This window comes from Lathyrus oleraceus, chromosome 5 (assembly GCF_024323335.1).
Source record: "Lathyrus oleraceus cultivar Zhongwan6 chromosome 5, CAAS_Psat_ZW6_1.0, whole genome shotgun sequence".
NCBI lineage: Eukaryota > Viridiplantae > Streptophyta > Magnoliopsida > Fabales > Fabaceae > Lathyrus > Lathyrus oleraceus.
The window spans coordinates 69,282,923-69,301,053 of record NC_066583.1 but is presented as its reverse complement, the minus strand read 5'-3'; the positions used below and the strand labels follow the sequence as shown (position 1 = coordinate 69,301,053).

At 32.3% G+C, this 18,131-nt stretch overlaps 3 protein-coding genes across 3 annotated transcripts; 1 reads left to right on the top strand and 2 right to left on the bottom strand.

The window, feature by feature from the left end:
- Positions 1 to 8,219: 8,219 nt before the first annotated feature.
- LOC127085214 (oleosin Ara h 15.0101) lies at positions 8,220 to 9,052 on the top strand. The gene has a single exon (XM_051025759.1). It carries the CDS (start codon positions 8,335 to 8,337, stop codon positions 8,854 to 8,856), a length of 522 nt encoding a protein of 173 aa, XP_050881716.1. The 5' UTR covers positions 8,220 to 8,334; the 3' UTR covers positions 8,857 to 9,052.
- A 675-nt stretch (positions 9,053 to 9,727) lies between these two features.
- LOC127085213 (AIG2-like protein D) lies at positions 9,728 to 11,027 on the bottom strand. The gene is made up of 5 exons (XM_051025758.1): positions 10,721 to 11,027; positions 10,568 to 10,640; positions 10,384 to 10,476; positions 10,205 to 10,288; positions 9,728 to 9,981 (listed from the first exon to the last, which is right to left on the bottom strand). Exons 1-5 carry the CDS (start codon positions 10,849 to 10,851, stop codon positions 9,838 to 9,840), a joined length of 525 nt encoding a protein of 174 aa, XP_050881715.1. The 5' UTR covers positions 10,852 to 11,027; the 3' UTR covers positions 9,728 to 9,837.
- Positions 11,028 to 12,763: 1,736 nt separating this feature from the next.
- On the bottom strand, positions 12,764 to 17,614 carry LOC127085212 (proteasome subunit beta type-6). Its single transcript, XM_051025757.1, has 8 exons — positions 17,346 to 17,614; positions 17,139 to 17,215; positions 16,041 to 16,096; positions 15,472 to 15,544; positions 15,135 to 15,246; positions 13,552 to 13,625; positions 13,178 to 13,252; positions 12,764 to 13,079 (listed from the first exon to the last, which is right to left on the bottom strand). The coding sequence occupies exons 1-8, from the start codon at positions 17,449 to 17,451 to the stop codon at positions 12,954 to 12,956; spliced, it is 699 nt and encodes a 232-aa protein (XP_050881714.1). The 5' UTR covers positions 17,452 to 17,614; the 3' UTR covers positions 12,764 to 12,953.
- Positions 17,615 to 18,131: the final 517 nt, after the last annotated feature.

Sequence of the window (18,131 nt, the reverse complement as noted above, 5' to 3'; positions counted from 1 at the left end):
GGCCAATTTTAGAAACCTTGCCTTGACATGTTTTGCACATCACACTTTAAACTCAAATTTCCTATATTTCCACATTCCAAATGAGTTTTTGTCCAACATAACATTTGTTCCTTATACAAATACCTTTCCAACCATTACTCATATGCTTATGCTTGGATTTTTCATGAGTGACTTTCGAAGAGCTGAACATTTGTGACCAATTGTGAAATTCACATGGAATCTTGAAATGCAAGCTATTGCAAGGCAAATTACACGTCCAATTCCCTTTGGTCATTGCTCAGAGTTCATTTGGCATTGCTTTTGGGCCTTGTGCATGATCATGCAAGCCCATGCAAGTGATATCCAAATTCATGCACACGGATTTCCTTCACACTTCCCTTGCCAATTTCTCTATAAATAGAAGCTTCATTCCCTCCATTTCACACCCCAATTTTCGACCTGAAATGCTGCTGAAATCATTCCCCAACCATCACTAAAGAAGCAATTGCATTTTCTTCAAAAAAAAATTCAGATCTTGAATTCAGCTTCATCTGGTTGTATTCATAGATCTAATGCTTCTAGACCTTCACCATACACTCCATTGAACTTCTGTTTTGATAAAGCAAGCAAGGTTTCAAGCTCAAATCACCAGAACTCAAACTTGAACTCCAACTGGTATTTGCTTCGATTCTCCTAATCCATTGACCTATTAGTTGTGGTTTTATGTTGGCTGAAGTCCTCTCAATGGAGGCATCATGTTTATGCTTTTAATTTTTGCAATTCATTGAGTTCATGATGAACACCAGATTTTTCCATCTCTGATTTCTCAAATCATAGAGATCTAGAGTGGAAATGGATGGTACAGGGATGATGTACATCATCCCAACTTTCTATTGGTGTATAGATCGCTTGATTTGGTTAAGTTTTGAGGTTCTGCATTTTGGTCGGAACCTGCAAGCTCACCGGAGAAGGCGGTGGCTCCGGTGGCTTCATCAAGTCCAGTTTAAATCCTGGCCGTTGGATCCATTCTCCAGATTTAATCTCGTCCCTTCATTGTTATGACTTTTAATTCTTTCCCATACGCGTGCATTGACCGTGGATCACCATAGGCACGCGCTTCTTGGCCTCATGATTTGCCAACTCAATTAATGAGCTTAGATCAGACGGTCCACGCTTTTTTGCATTTTCTATTTTCTGATTTAATTTCTTTAATTCCAATAATTTTCAAAAATCAATATCTTCTTCATTTTTAATCCAAAAATTATGGGATCAATTGCATTATTTCCCAAATAAATTCTAGTTTCTATTTCTGATTTTTAATATTTTTTATTTCATCATTTGATATTTTTTGTGAATTTTCTCTTTTCTGGTTATTTTTAATTCATTTTAAATAGCTTTTGATATTCAAAAAATACAAAAATATTTTCCTAACCTATTTGAATGATGATGGATCTATGAAAAATATTCTCATCAATTTTTGAATTGATTTGAGATTTATTTGAGATTTTAGTTCAATTAGGTTGTTTTTATTCATTTTTAATTGATTAAAAATAGTTTCTGACTTTTAAAAATGCTGAAATTTTTTGTCAAACTTTGTTTGACCTTGTTGAACTTAGGATAAATCACTTGGACCTTTCAAGGTTGATTTGAAGTGATTTTGAAGTTTGACCTTTTCATTTATTTTAATTCAAGTTTATTTTTAATATTAAAAAATGCAAAAAATAGTTTATTCATTTCTTGACTCCCAATCTTCATCTCACTTCTGTTTTTGATTGCTTGACCTTGACTTTCAATGTTATTGGTCAATATATGAGGATTGATACATGAAGTTTCATTTAATGCACTTTAATTTTGTCATTTCCATTTCTTTTATTCATCTCCTTCTTCTTTTTTCTTTTTTTTTTATCAATGAATTGAAGGTTGATAAGTTAGCATTGATTAGAGGGATTTAACCTTCTTTGATTCAAATCTAATTCATCTTGATCAATTGATCAAGTGAATGGCTTTGCATTAAGGATAGGTTGTCTTTTAAATCATGCAAAAGGCTTAAACCAATACAAGATCATTTCTCTTCTTCTTTTTGGCATGGCAAGTTTTTGGGACTTGGCTCACTAATCAAGACTCCTAACTTGTGTTTGTTGCCCACATTATTATTGATCGGCCTCAGATAGTTGTGACTTCTATATAAGTCCAATTACGATTGCTTAACATAGCGCTAAATTTGCCTTATGGCACACTAACTACTAACACTAACCATTAACAATTAACCTTTACTTTATGCAATTTACTTTTATGCAATTTACTATTCTTGCACATTTTATTCATTTGCTTTTCTCTTTGCTCATTTGAGCACATGTTTATGTTAATGTCATTCGCCTTTTGCTCACTTGAGCACATAATTGTGTATATATTATTGTGCTTGTGTTTTTGTTTTGATTGTTGTGGACCAAATGCAAAGAAATGGACTTAGTTTCTAGGACTTCCCCTATGCAAAGAAATGGAGAATTGGACTTAGATTCTAGGACCTTTCCTTATGCAATAAATGGGAGTAAAAGGATCTAAATGTCGAAGATGGATTAGAAGAACCAAATCTCTAAACTCACTTTTGTCCATTCTTGTTTTACCCCATGGAACTTTTGATGTGTGTGCTTTTGTGCTAGGAGTTCCCATTTGAGCTTAATTGGAGGATCATTACCATGTTCATCCAAGAGGAAGATACAAGATACATTGAGGATCTCTTATGAGACTTGTTTGATTGCTTATACTTTGTGCTTGCTTATTCCAAAGGATGGGAGCTACTTGGATCATCAATATGATCTCAAGAGAGGAACTCCTAGTGTGGTTTCATTTCTTATCCCTCATCTTTTTGTTTTCCTTAGGACTTAGCCCTTCTTCTTCATCTCTCCACTCTAACCCAAGCCAAAACCTTTTGTGCAAACATTTAACTATTGTTTTCAAACATTAGAAACCTAAGCCTTATGCTTTTGATTTTCAAGCTTTCTTTTCATAACACTTATTTTGAATTGAATCATTAAGTCAACTTTGACCATTTTTGTATATACTTCTAATTGGTAAATATAACCCATTCAAATGTCTTTTGTGGTTCCAATGGCCATCTTCTTAATCAAATTTTTCATAACCTTTAGCTATTAGGTTTGAGTTATCCTTGTGGTAGATGTAATACTCACTTATATCCTTAGTGATGGACAATGAGTCTTCCATGCTTATTATAGGGTTAACCCCTCACTAGCATGTTGAAGCTATCCTCACATGGTGGATTTGTGGTTTGGTTGAGTTTTCTCCCTTTGATAACAAAAGACCTTGAGGCTTTTGGACCAATCAATTCCACAACTCATTTTGAAATTTTTACCCCGAACTACGAGGTTTTGATCCTAATCTTTCTATAAGATGGTACGTAGGCAATGGATTTATCCATCCAAACACAAAATGTAAATAACTTGTATATTCTCTCCTCATCTCTTCAATCATGTTTGCACAAAACAAAATTTTCACAAGACAACAACCTTTGCAACAAGTATGAAAAGGGCTCCCTAGGAGTACCTAGGATGTTTTGGGTGCCTAACACCTTCCCATTACATAACCAACCCCCTTACCCAGATCTCTGTTTCTTTTACTAGTTTTTGTTAAAACTTTTAGGTTTTTGTTCGCTTTCTAACCATTCCTTTGGATAAATAGAAGTGTGGTGGCGACTCGACTTGTATGATTTACCTTGGATATAGTCAATATCTCTAATGGTAACGAATACCCCGCTACACCTACCTGCAGGAGTATCATTGTTTTTTACTCAAAGGTATTCCCCCTTTAATGTACTCATAAGTCGGGTAATTCCATATACCCCCATTCAACAAGTAATCGCATATGATAAATTATCTCATTCTCACAAATGATATAATTTAAAGTTTTATGCTCTTACTAAACCTTCATATTACACACAAGCTATAATTAATCCTAATTGGCAGCTTGTGATTGATAACGAACTTCAATTCCTTACTACTAATGATACTTAGTATTTAGTCCTTTTACCACCTAATAAGAGATCTATTGGCTGCAAATGGATTTTTAAGATAAAGTTTCTTGCCAATGGGACTGTTGAGAGGTATAAAGCTCGTTTAACAGCGAATGAATTTAATTAAACTGAAGGTATTGATTACTTAGAAACCTTTAGTCCAGTAGTGAAGATGACAACTATATGCATTCCTTTCTCTTTGGTTGCATCTTACAATTGGTATCTCCACCAATTAGATGTTAATACACCCTTTTACATGGATATTTGGAGGAGGATGTGTATATGAAAATACCTCCTACCCTAAAGGTCTTTAATAAATCTTTAGTTTTTAAGTTAAATAGATCCATATATAGTCTAAAGCAAGCTAGTAGGTAGTGGAATCAAAAGCTCACTCCTACTCTTACTAACTTGGGCTACATTCAATCTAAATTGGATTACTCCTTATACACTAAATCTCACAATAACTTCTTTAATGATGTTTTAGTTTATGTTTATTATTTAATGATTACAGGAAACAATATGGAGGAAATTTCTAACTTAAAATCGATCATAGATATTAAATTCAACAACAAAAATCTAGGCAACTTAAAGTATTTGTATTTGAATTAGCACATTTCTCTCAAGGAATTACCATATGCCACCAGAAATATAGTCTTGCCTTCTTCGAGAAACAAGCCTTCTTGGTGCTAAACTAGCCAATACACCAATAGATCCATGTTAGAAACTTCAATATGACAATCTGACTCCCTTTTCAAATCCTACAGTGTTTTGTAGTTTGATTGGGAGACTGATTTATTTAACTCACACACGACTTGATATTTGTTTATCTATTTGCAGGTTAAGTCAACATTTGTCAAATCCAACAAATTTGCACCTCTAGGCAACATTTTTCATTCTTCTCTATATCAAAACAGCACCAACACAAGGTTTCTTATTTAAAGCATATCCGAACACTACATTAACATGATTCATATATCCATATATTCGTATTAGGGCTCCTTCTAGGAAACAAGACGTTCCACCTCCAGATTCTGTTTTTACTTTGGCAACTCTCTAATTTCATGGAAAACTAAGAGGCAACATGTCGTCTCTCGATCATCGTCTAAAGCAGAATATCGTGCATTAGCCAATGCAACATGTGAAGCTCAGTGATTGTTGTATCTTCACAACGGTCTTGGAGTTCAACATACCAACTCGGTTAACATATATTATGATAATTGGTCCACTATTACATTGCCAACAGCTTGGTATTTCACAAACGTACAAAACATATTGAATTGGACTGCTATGTCATTCGTGACAAAATTCAAACTCAAATTATTCACCTCGTGCTCATTCAATCAACAAAATAGGTTGTTGATATGTTTACAATATCATTCACTATGGACCATTCTCTATCCTGTTTAACAAAATAGAAATGTTTTCTATGCATTCCAGATTGAGAAGGGTGTTAAAACTAATTAGTTTTTATTAGTTTTTGTTTGAGTCTTACTTATCTCTTAGTTAGTTTTACTTTATTTAGCAGCTCTAAGTAACTTGACCTAATTCCATGGACTTATGAGATATATTTAAATACTAGCTCACTTCATTGGCTAGTAGAGAAATATAATTTATTATCTCCTTTTTCATTTTTTTCATTTGTATTATGAATTTTCATAATAATTCTTAGTGTCCAATGGGCACATCTTAAGAGATAGTCTCGTTTTATTTTATGTTTTAAGGATCATTATTCTAGGGAAAATGATTGATGAAACACTGTATATAAACATGAATTTGTCTTTGCCTTTTTTTTCTTTTCCTTGTAATTTTTCAATGAAGTGATATGCACCCCATAATGCTCTTTCATATCCTCCCACTGATTCAAAGGTAGGGTTTCATTCTCACAGCCCAAAGGTCATAGTTCTCAACATCAAATATAGGGGGAGCAATTTGTGAGAAACTTATTTCAGCATCCATTTCACAGGTCCCTTAAAAAGAGAATTCTTGATACCAAATATTATTTTGTGCTCGAGCAAAAGAATAAAAATGGGAGAGAAAGAAGTCTCTCAAGAAGAGAAATCTTGATACCAATTATTATTTTGTGCTCGAGTAAAAGAATAAAAATGGGAGAGAAATAAGTATGACAGAAAAAGAAAAAAAAATATTTTTATTATTTGATGCACTAAGTTTTAAATACATCATAAGAAATAATTGAATAGAAAATAATGCCCCATGATATTAAAAATCACTACTAACACTAGAAAATAATGCCCCATATTATTAGGAACTAAAAGTGATACTAAAATAGAAAACTAACTTAACTTATGTTTAAAGAATAATTCATTGATTGACTAATTCAAACTAAAATTCGGTAGTATCTTAAAAACATGTGTTCAACAAAATATATTGCTTAAGTTGAAGAAAAAAAATTATTGGACACTAATAAAACCTATGATATTATATAAGACAAAATATAAGATAATATAAGATAGATAAGAATTATAAAAATTAGGTGATTTGAGCACGTGGAGAGAATGAATGGACATTTTATTTTAAAAAAAGTAGGTCGGATAGAAAAGAGTCAAACAAATAGAAATAGAATAAAACCTCAAAAAATTGTAAGAAAAACTATTAAGAATAATGTTGAGATTAATAATTTAGATTTAAAAAATATGATTTTGAATATAGCACTATAATGAAATCTTATCTATGTAGTTGATTTCAATTAATAAGATAAACTTCGATGTTGTTGTAATCATTATAGTTATATATTAGTGAAGAATTGTAACATCTTTCACAAGATTTTTTGAATTTATTTTAAATCAATTTGTATTTATTTATTTATTTTACATAAATTTGGATTAATATATATAAAATGAATTATGGAAGCAAATCCAATAACTATGTTACATCTAACCAGGGTTGTTCGATGATTCAGGTAAATTTGAATCAAATGAGAATTCAAACTAAATCATATTGTTTGAGTTGGATTTTTTTAATTCAGACGAAGACTAAATAAACCAATGAAATGCTATGATAATTAGTTCGGATATCAGATTTCAAATATTCTACCACAAATCTGTCTATCCAAATCAACCATAAGTAATTCTTATGATTCATTTCATAGTTATCATGAAAATTAGTATCAAACATTTAACTTCAAGAAGAAAAAAAGTGAAGTGTCAGCTCAGCTCATGGACATGCTATTTAATCTGATTTTAATTTATTATTAAAAATTGCTAATGTATTGTGCTAACCAAGCATAGAGAGAACCACCTTTATTATCGTACTACTAATTTGATATTCAAAATCCTCTATATTAAATGTTTTTCGGTTAGATATTTTTAAATCTATTATGAAAATTTTGCTAGTCTAGCGTTTATGATTGAACACTAAAAATTTTTATTTGTTTTAAATTATTTGATTCTAATTTTTTGCATTTTTTAATGTATTCAATCAAAGCAAATTGGTTTAGTTTGGATTTTATTGAAAAAATTTGCAAATCCAAATTAAATTAATCTGTATAATCGAACCAAACCAACTCCCGACCACCTCTTCATTTAATTTATCTTAATTTTAGACCTTTCATGATAGAGAAGAAGAAGGGGGGGGGGGGGGGGGGGGGGGGGGGGGGGGGGGGGGGGGGGGGGGGGGGAGATGGAAGGAAAAAGGAAAAAAAAAAAAAAATAAGAGAGATTGAGTTATTAGAGAGATGAAAAGAAAGTTAGGATCCATTTCCTACAATAAAGTGAGAATCCACACCCAAAAATCACTTGGTTAACATACATATTCATTAGATGGTACTTTTCTTTAATTTTATCAATTTGAACAACTGAAACATCATTATTCCAGTGCTTGTAGAGAACAATTTTAGTTCATATTTATCTACAATTTAGAGTATAAAAGAATCACATACAAAATATTTCACAACTAGTATATTATACAAACTAAGTAATTTTAACATCATCATAATTTACTATGAAAAAAACATTTGGGCAGCATGCATGCTACTCATTAACTATGGTAATAAAATTATGCAACAGAATCATTTAACCAAACAATGTATATTCCCATGTTTCATAATCATAAAGTGATGCTGTTTGGTTTGAATAGTGCTAGCAGAGACACTGGTCATTTAAGGGGACAGGTGTTGCTTCTTGTCCTACACAGTTTCATGCAAAGCAGCCACGACATATAATGCTTCTTCACCTCTTGCCATGTAATCTGTCACCGGTTCCCCTTATAATAATGCTACATGACCCAACACTTCTCTCTCACACAACCAAAACAACTCAACAACAACATCATAAATTGTTTCTTTTCTTTTTTTCTGAATTTGTCTTTCCACCATGACTGATCATCATGCAAGGACAACAGGTTCCTACTCCTATGGAGGATCCCCCTATGACATCCACACCTCCAGCCTCAGCCAACCTTCACGCCAAACAGTGAAGTTCATAACAGCTGCTACAATTGGTGTCACACTGGTGTTCTTGTCTGGACTCATCCTTGTTGGAACTGTCATAGGATTAATCATTGCAACGCCTCTTCTTGTTATCTTCAGTCCTATCCTAGTTCCAGCTGCAATAACACTGTCTCTCATTGCTGGTGGGTTTGTGTTCTCTGGTGGTTGTGGTGTGGCTGCTATAGCTGCATTGTCATGGATTTACAACTATGTCTCTGGTAACCGTCCTGTTGGTACTGATAATCTTGAATATGCTAAAGGGTTGATTACTGATAAGGCTAGAGAAGTGAAGGAAAAGGCTAAGGATTATGGAAATTATGCTCAGGCTAGAGCACAAGAAGCCACACAAGGAACTGGAAATTATGCCCAGGCTAGAGGACAAGAAAGCACACAAGGAACTTATTAATAAAATCATAAGCTGTGCATTGCTTTCACTGTTTCTCCATTTGCATGTTCTGTTCACTCACTGTCACCCCTTCTGTTTTGTTTCTTGTTCATGTCTTGTGTTTAATGTGTTGTTAAATATGGTTTGTAAGTTAAATATTTCGCCTTATTTGTGTAAGCATTATGTTAGTTAATAATAAATTTCTCTCTATTTTGTAGCCTACAATGTTTTCTGTTGTTTTAAGATGGGTGAATGTTTCCTTGCTTAACTGTAATGTTGTTTTTGTGTCCCTTTTTTCTAAATTACTTGAACAATACAAAAAATTTATACATGTCTGCATCATCATAGACAACAAAAATAAGGATTCAAGACAACAAATCCTGAGATACTCTTTGCATCATCACAAACAACAAAAGTGACGAATCAAGATAACAAATCTTGAGATTTTTTTTGCATCATCATAAACAACAAAAGTGAGGAAGCAAGACAACAGATCCAACAAATCTTGAGATTCTATTTGCATCATCATAAAACAACAAATCGAGAGACTCTCATGTACGGAAGAGGAATTAGAAGAGTGGCAAAATTAGTAGCCACAGTTAATCAAATGCCACATAAATTCAAAGCAAAACTTTAGCTAAATGACACATGAATTTCGGAGGCCATAAATAAGTATTAGCATTTTGTGCTATCCATTTGTAGTCAATAGCTTTTAGTAGAATTTCTAGCATTTGATTTGATTTTATATTAGCAACGTGTTTATTAGTAGGCATGAAATTTATGACAGATATCAATTCTTTACTACTTATGTGAACATTCTAAGCGCAGAAGAATGACTTGATAAATAAATAAAAATGGCTAGTTAATGATGGAATCAGATTTAGATGCATGATTCCAAGAGAAACACATAACTATTATTAAGAAAAATAGTTTGATTGTTTGATGAAATCATACAATAGTGCAGAGTGAACATAACGCAGAATTTTTACAAGCTGTAAAGCATCAAGGGTGAAGTGGCTTATCGTTTTCTTGCTTATAGAAGGTTTCATAAGTCTGAACCCTTGGCTTTGTTTCTGGCAATTCCAACTGTTGCATGAATTCATCTGTCATCTTGACGAAATCATTCATCTGAGTTTTTTTCCATTCCTTCAAAGGTCAAAACATCACAAAGAGAATAAGAATTTACTTCTGGAATAGGGAGGAAGGGATGGAAATAGATTGCAATTTGAATCTTGAAAATGAAATGAGCTAATTAAAGGAGCATGTGAGAATTACAGACATTCACACAAACTATGCCGAAGGTAGGTTATGAATATATCATTAGTTTTCATAAATTCTCCTACGGAATTAGTTAGGGTTAGGGAGATACCTCAAAATCCCACTCAGAATACAAATCAGGATCATTTGGATTGGCCCAAATATAAGCATAAACTCGCAAATTTTCAGAATTGTCCTGTACAAATAATTTGTAAAAAAACACAATCTTCAAGATCATGATGCCTTTGGGAATGATATAAATTACTACAAAAGAAAATGAATGTTAGTTACCGTGAAGAGAACTTCAACCTCATTTCTAGTGTACTCAACATCTTCGAATTCATCTAAAAGATGGAGTTCGGGTCCTGAGATGTCAAGAAGGACCTGAACAAACAGAAATAATTAATTAATTAATTTTCAATCTACATAATAATGAAGAATAAGGGAGAAGAAGAAGAAAGATGAATGTTGTTACTCTTCCGGTGACTTTCTTGGTCTGGACGGGGAGGATAGCCGGATAAACGCGATCTTTGATCTTATAACGGTGGCTGCATTTCATCATAATCAAATTAAATAATTCATTGATTTCCGATGAATAGGAGAATAGAGAGTAAGAAGAAGTACTAACTAGTCGGAGAGGGTAGCGGGTGCCGATTGAGGTACTCGGTTGATGACAGTACGGACAACCTCATCGGCAAGGAGAGTTCCATAAACAAAAACGCTATGACTCTGATTCAGGCTATTCACCACCGCGCTCATCTTTCTTCTTTCTACACTCAGTGAAACGAAACTATAACTGTGATGTGCGTCCAATGCAAACGAGAGTGTAATTAGTTTTCACCAATGGAAACGGGGAACGTCTATCACACGTGTGCCTTTCGTAAAGACAAAGCAGTCGCCTATTATTTCTACAAACACCAAATTTTAATTCATTCTAACTAACTTGTCCATATTATTTTTATTTATCCAAAACATTATTGATTCAACCTTATTCTCTCAATCACTAATTTACATAGACTCAAACTAGACCAAATTTTTCAAATAGAAAATGAAAAAAAAATTAATCTATATGTCTATTTAAATAAATATGAATAATTTTTTTTATTATTATGCTATGTTTTGTCCTTTTTAATTAAAATATTTGATTATTTTAGAGAATTTATGAAAATAAGATAAAAACATCTTATAAATAATATTATAAGTTGTTTTTATAAATTCGGATAAACGAATAAGTAAATTAAAATAAATCAATACAAACATACTTTTAATCTCATTGATCTTTTAATTTGTTAATCTATTTAAATATTATTTGAACTATTTATTTACATATATTAGACTAATCAGATCTTCAAAAAGACTAGACTCGAACTTAAAAATAAACCTATAAAATAGACCAGAGTTAGACTTGTCAAAATCTAACTCGATCCAACCTATTTCCACCCAAATGATATCTAACAAATTAGTTTTATCATTCACAAATTCACCCAATTGCTCCTGAAAAACATTGCTGGAGCGGGGATCAATTTGATATTAAAGAAGACGAAGGGGATGAGTCTGATGTATGAGTTTTAGTTACCATTAATTTTACTCACGTGCATTTTTTGTAACAAACTTGCAAATCGGACAACTGTAGTAAACAAAATTAAACTTAACCGAGTAACATGTAAAAATTATTTAATTTTGCCAGCTAATTATTTTCTCATCAGTTTCCCATCTACAACGCTAAAATAATAATTCAAATCTGAAATGTGGATATAATGAAACCTATTAGGACTACTTTGTCACCCTGATGAGGAAATTTTCAGTGATAATTTTTGAAGAAAATACTAGGGGTGGCAATTGGATCCATTTAGAGAAAATCCATCCAATGCATCCATCAAAAAATCCATCCAATCCATCCACTACATAAAAAATTAAGTTAATGGATTGATCCAATCCATCCATTTATAAGCATGGATTATCCAATCCATCCAACACATTTTAATGATCCAATGGATTTTTTTATCTAATTTTAAAAAAATAATTTTTTTTAATATTAATTTTTTTTTTAAAATAAAAAATATTTTTTTTTCTAAAAAAATCTTTTTTTTGAAAAACAAAAATAAATTTATTTTTTTCGAAAAAAATAATTTTTTTTGAAAATACAAAAAATCGTTTTTTTTCCAAAAATTTAAAAATAATTTGAAAAATACCAAATTTTAATTTTATTTTCGAAAATTTATTTTTTTACGAATATAAAAAAAAAAATTCGAAAAAAAAAACAGTTTTTAAATTATTTTTTTCGAAAATACAAAAAAATATTTTTTAAAAAAAAATGATTTTTCTCAAAAAAAGCGGATATTGTTTTATTAAAAAAAATAAAAAATAAAAAAAATAAATAAAAAAAAAAAATGATTTTTTTCAAAAAAAGAAAAATTTTAAAGAAAAAAGAAATGGATGGATGGATATCCATCCACTAAAAATATGATAATGGATGGATTGGATGGATTTTTATTCTTAATGGACGGATTGGATTGGATATTTTTAAAAGACTTTTAGTGGATTGTTAATGGATAATGGATTGTTTTGATTCATCCATTAACGATCCAATCCATATCCATCCAATCCATCCATTTTGCCACCCCTAAAAAATACGTTTGTTTTCGGGCGACCAGTTTCCAAAAAGAAAAAGTAACGGCAGGATGTTTCTTATCCAATGGGTTGAAAATAAAGTTATCCATAGTACACACGAAGATATATAGTAACCAACATCTAACCGAACAATATAATTAGTTGATTACACAAATTCCATAAAATAGTTCGGTCAAGAGGATGACAATGGGATATAATCTAGCCATGCAAGTTTTATAACTGAGACTTCTTCATATGGTCATTGGCTCTGGGGCACCAATAATGTCTAGCAGGGAGTCATGAGCCTCAAGTTCGTCGTGCCATATTGGAAGTTGATCGCCTGGGTAGAAATTCCTAGTCACTCCCTCTGAGTTAATCTACAAGGGATTCAAAATCGAGCAGTGTCAATTTAATATGCATAGTTAAAGTTTGAACATTGTCTTCACAACATAAATGATTGAGCATGATGTCTTACAATGACAGTTCTGACAACTCCACCACTAGCACCGTCACGAGCAATGGCAAGCGAAACTGCCTTTTTCACTAGTTCCTGTCATTCATAAAAATACAGTGTCAGCAGTAAGACAGAAATCCCAACTGCTTCTCTTGTATTGGAGAGCATGTTAATATAATCCTAGTTTATGTGACTTCACTCTTTCACCTAACAACTCAAGCTTCTCGTTTTACACAAATACAAACTAAGAATTTTGAAAAATTGCAACCTCTATGCCAATAGCAACCAACTCATGTCTTATTTCTTCTATCCATCTCAGCCAACATAATTAACTGTCTAACTCCCACTAAAAGTCACTGACAGACACCTCACTTTGCAAGAATAGAGACCCATACCTCAGCTTCGTCCTTGGTCATTCCCTCTTTCCAAGCTTGATCAAAAAATCCATACAAGTAACTGGACCCAGATCCTGCAATCAAACAAAAAACTCATGTAAAACACACCTTAATAAAGGAAGCAATGCATTCAAATAATACAGTTGAAGGGCTAGCAATGAAACTATGAAAGTTAAAAAGAATTAGATGTTTAACAAGAAAACTTATATATACATTTGCATAGATCAACAATCTAGGCTATTCCAAATTACCCAACAGAGACTGGCGAAAAGACAAACAAATCAAAAAAGCATAAACAAATTCACATTCAACCTTCCCAATGTAAGAATCAACCATTCTACAAGCCTAAGAACAACTATAGGCCTTTTCCTATGAAGTTGAGTCAGCTAGATAGATAAATAGAAATATTTGACCTTTCATGCAAACATTTCTAATGGAGACCCGAGGGTTGGGAGTACTAATGTAACAGTGTCTGGTAAGGATATATGGTAAATAAAGAGTGGGGTAAGAACAAATGTGGGTTAATTTTTTATTGACAAAAAAATTGTAACTTTAGTTTCATTTGGTAACCTTTTATCATCATTTTTTGTTAACTCGGTGGTCTCATGTATTTACAGCATTTTTCATTGGTAATCAATGTTTTTTAATGCGGTTAATTTTTCATTGATTTTTCTTTCTCCGTTTTCATTTAGAGGATGTGATTTGATGTGGTAAGAATGTATGGTAAGTAATGAGTGGGGTAGGCTGCGAAGTTAGCAAGTTTGTTATGGCTTAGTTGTTTAGTGCGGTGTGTGAATTATGATGGTTATGCTAGAATATTAGTGGTCATTATGGTTAGTCAAAGAGAATTTTCTCCATCTCTGAGGAGAGCTTGGCACTGGGTAGATTGGGATTGTTTTCCTCCTACTGTTAATCTTTCATTTGCTGTTATAACAGCTTTTCCTCTGTTTCCATTCAATCACTTAACTTATAGAGAAACCATTTGAATCATCACATTGTACTTTCATGCTAATGACGGTCCCCTTGTGTTGTACTATTCTTGTCTAACTGGTTAGATATAAGCCATTCAAAGATCTGAACTCTTTTCTAGGCTTTCTTCACTAAAGCCTTCAAGAAAACCTCTACATGGACCAGGACTCTCAAATTTCTTGGATTAGTTTATGTGTGTATTATGTATTCTCTCTAGTGTTTGCATTATGTGTCTGTTGTAATCATATTCTGCCATAAATAAAAGTCAGCTTCTACCATTAATTTGTATGTTGGTACCGGTTTCTATCATTTTCATCCACATTAGGCAGTACGAGAGAGCAGTCTATCAGCAATTGCTTGGATTTATTTTATTTTATTTCTACGAGTATTTGAAGTCTATAAACGATCTAAATAAACTTCAGCAAAAAGGTTTTCCAAGCATCACTGGTTTTAGGAACAAAACATAAATCTAACAGATGTCAAATCTTGATATCAAGGCATAACCTCAGCAAGTGACACACGGTACAGTTATACGGACACATGTCTATAAATGAACATAAATAGAAAAATAGTATGAGATTGTATACATAAACATGTTTTTAACAGTCAAATACCTCCAATAGAAAACGGTTGTTGCACAATTGTTCCACCTAGAGGAACTCCATAGATCTGACCACCTTCGTACTTGTCCCAGCCACCGACAATTAACCCGGTTTGCAAATTATTCTGCCAATGAGAATAGATTTACACCAAAGCCAAATATTTATGGACATACATACACATGCATATAATTAGCAAGTAACAATAGAAGTATCCATCACGCTGACATAATGTCACCTGTTAATATTTTACCAGTTCCAAGTGTATCTACAATTGCAACTAGCATCATGGAATTTGATAGAAACTCAACAATACCACTCAAATCAACAAGAAAAAGCCTCAAAATCAAACCTTGTTGTTATATGCGAGAAGCCGAACAAGGTTGGCAGCAACCTTGACTGTGGCAGGTTGGCCGAGCTGAATCCTACATAAAATGAAAACTGATAGTGATGTGAACATCCTCATAAATAACAAACAAAAATGTGGCAAACAAAAGGCACGGATAGACAGAAATAGAAATAAGGAACAGAAACATATAATCAAGGTGAAAATGTTATTGATAAAAGAAGAGGAAAATGCAAAAGGGGGATGATTCTTCTACACCACAAAGCTATGCTCCACTCAAGAAGTTACAACTCTCTCTGGCTACAAACAGAATGATACTCTCCACATACCCTCTCTCCTCAACCTTATTCCTAATATAACAGAAAATGCATTCACCCATTACACACTTCTCTGCCACCTCATTATTCCTTCTAGATTTCCTCTCATACAATCTTGGGCCTGTTTTCTGACGTGCTTTCTCATCCAATAGGCCGATACCAGTCTCATGGGCTCTAACAAAATTTAAAGTATAAAAAGACATCATAGTACAAAAGGAAATGTTCTATTACAGTTATACAATTGAGTGAGCCACTTACGTGTGCTGATGGAGGAAGTAGCGCACATAGTCAGAGACAACCTGAGAATCTGCAGCCTGGAAAAAGAAATAGTTTAGGCAGTTAGAAATATTTGATTTCTTCACCTCATCATTCTCATATGTGCATTGCCTTCATTGGAAGCTCGTTTAGAATAGTTTATAATTAGCAGAAGTAACTCGATTAAATAAAGTATATGATTCTTCAATTATGAAAAAGTAGGCATTTATAGAAACAATCCTTATAAGTTTATAGGTATATTTATATATGGATAAATTAAATGGGAGAATTTTTGAAAAAAAAATGAAATGCAGAAATGAGTTTCAAGTTTCAACACATCAGAGAAGCTGGTATTAAAAAATTAATAATTAATCAAGATTCGCTTAGTTTTTTTTCCTTCATAATAACTGATTGTAGAGAAGTTTATCCAAAATTTGGTTCTTAATTTCCCAACATTCAAGTCTTCTAATTGTAGTTTAGACCTTTCCTTTAAGTTTGACCATAAAGAAATGATTTAGGAAAATAGGGTTCTTATTATTTTCCTATGTCTGTCTGGTATTGCAGTTATGAATTTTAGCAAGGGAAAATGGCCAGCTAAATTACTTTGTTGTTTTATAGTTGGCTCTAAAACAGGTGTTTCAATCATTTTTAATTGTTATTAAAAGTTAAAGTATTTCACTCGGTATATAAATACTGCAGATCTATCAGCAGAGTTTCTCAGGCTACTATTTTGAACACTGATGATTTAGATGTTCAGTCTGAAAAGAATAATGTTATTGGTTTGCATCTATTTGCATCTATTTCACTCAGTATATAAACCGGAGCTATCATGGCTAGAACAACCAAAAAAGATTTACAATTACAGAACAAACCGAAAGCTCAATTGTCATCCATCTTTTCAGTTAACAACAATCATCTTTAGAAAACAATAGTAACAAATCTGTTGCATAAAAACTACAAACTAACTAAATTGTGAAAACTAGGAAGTTAATGGCATAATTCCATCAAATACATGCATACAGCAGATAAAGATTCAAAATAACAGAAACAGGAAATTAAATTTAAGCTAGTAATAATAACTGCATAAGGAAGAAAAAATACCGATCCAGAACGACAGACGTAGACATTGTCAGTGAGCTGTGTGATTTTATCAGATGCACGATTGGCAACATATACTCCTGAAAGAGATAGAGATATCAAATCGAACATCATTAAAAAAAAATCAAAAATCAAAAATCATAAACCAGGATTTCATGTTAACATGAGTGTAATTGATTGATTTAGATTAGGGTTTATGAATGAGTGTACCGGTGCTAGTTCGAGAGTCGGCTCCAAGAACGACTCCGCCGTTGTAGGTAACACCGATGATGGTGGTTCCCATGGAATGGGGAGCGTTGAAATCGACTTGATCCATGATTGATGGTAGATTCGCAACGAAAATGGAGAAGGAAGAAGGTGTGTGACGCGGTGCCCTAGCCTGGGGTTGAACTGAATCGAATGAAGGTGTTGAAGCAAAGGGGAAAGGGTTACGGACTATTTTTTTTTTTTTAATCTGATGTTAGATACTTGGCTTATTTCATTTAAAATTATATACTTGACTTACTTGCCGCATAAGTACTTAAGTTTTTTATTGTTTTTTTTTTAAGAATTTAATGGTAAGGCATGTCATAGAAAAAAAATATACATATATTTAATTAAAATATTTTAAAATGTCAAATTATATATATTTTAAAATGTCAAATTATATAAATAATTTAAAATTTACATATTGATTTGACGGGATACATAAATATAAAAATAATTTACACGATTAATGTACAATTTTTTTTTTTAAAATATGTTATTTTCTTTAACTTCCTTATAGAAAAAACCATACATTTAATTGATATGTGTTATTAAAGATTTTTTCACATTTTATCTTATTATAAGATATTTGTATAAATAATTTCAAAATTAAATTATACAAATCGTTATATGATATAATTTGATTTGATATTATTTCATCTAGAATTAAAAATAATCGGTGAAACAATGGTGTAACGTTTGTTTGCGGTGGACTTGTGTTTTTGGTATGGGAGAGAAGGAGTTGGTCTG

Coding starts and splice junctions, on each gene's coding strand:
- LOC127085214 (XM_051025759.1), top strand. CDS start 8,335: ATGACTGATCATCATGCAAGGACAACAGGTTCCTACTCCTATGGAGGA.
- LOC127085213 (XM_051025758.1), bottom strand. CDS start 10,851: ATGAGCGCGGTGGTGAATAGCCTGAATCAGAGTCATAGCGTTTTTGTT. Junction 10,641..10,720: donor CCCGCTACCCTCTCCGACTA/GTTAGTACTTCT, acceptor GATGAAATGCAG/CCACCGTTATAAGATCAAAG. Junction 10,289..10,383: donor AGGTTGAAGTTCTCTTCACG/GTAACTAACATT, acceptor TTATTTGTACAG/GACAATTCTGAAAATTTGCG.
- LOC127085212 (XM_051025757.1), bottom strand. CDS start 17,451: ATGGATCAAGTCGATTTCAACGCTCCCCATTCCATGGGAACCACCATC. Junction 17,216..17,345: donor CGACTCTCGAACTAGCACCG/GTACACTCATTC, acceptor TATCTCTTTCAG/GAGTATATGTTGCCAATCGT. Junction 13,253..13,551: donor TGACCAAGGACGAAGCTGAG/GTATGGGTCTCT, acceptor TATGAATGACAG/GAACTAGTGAAAAAGGCAGT.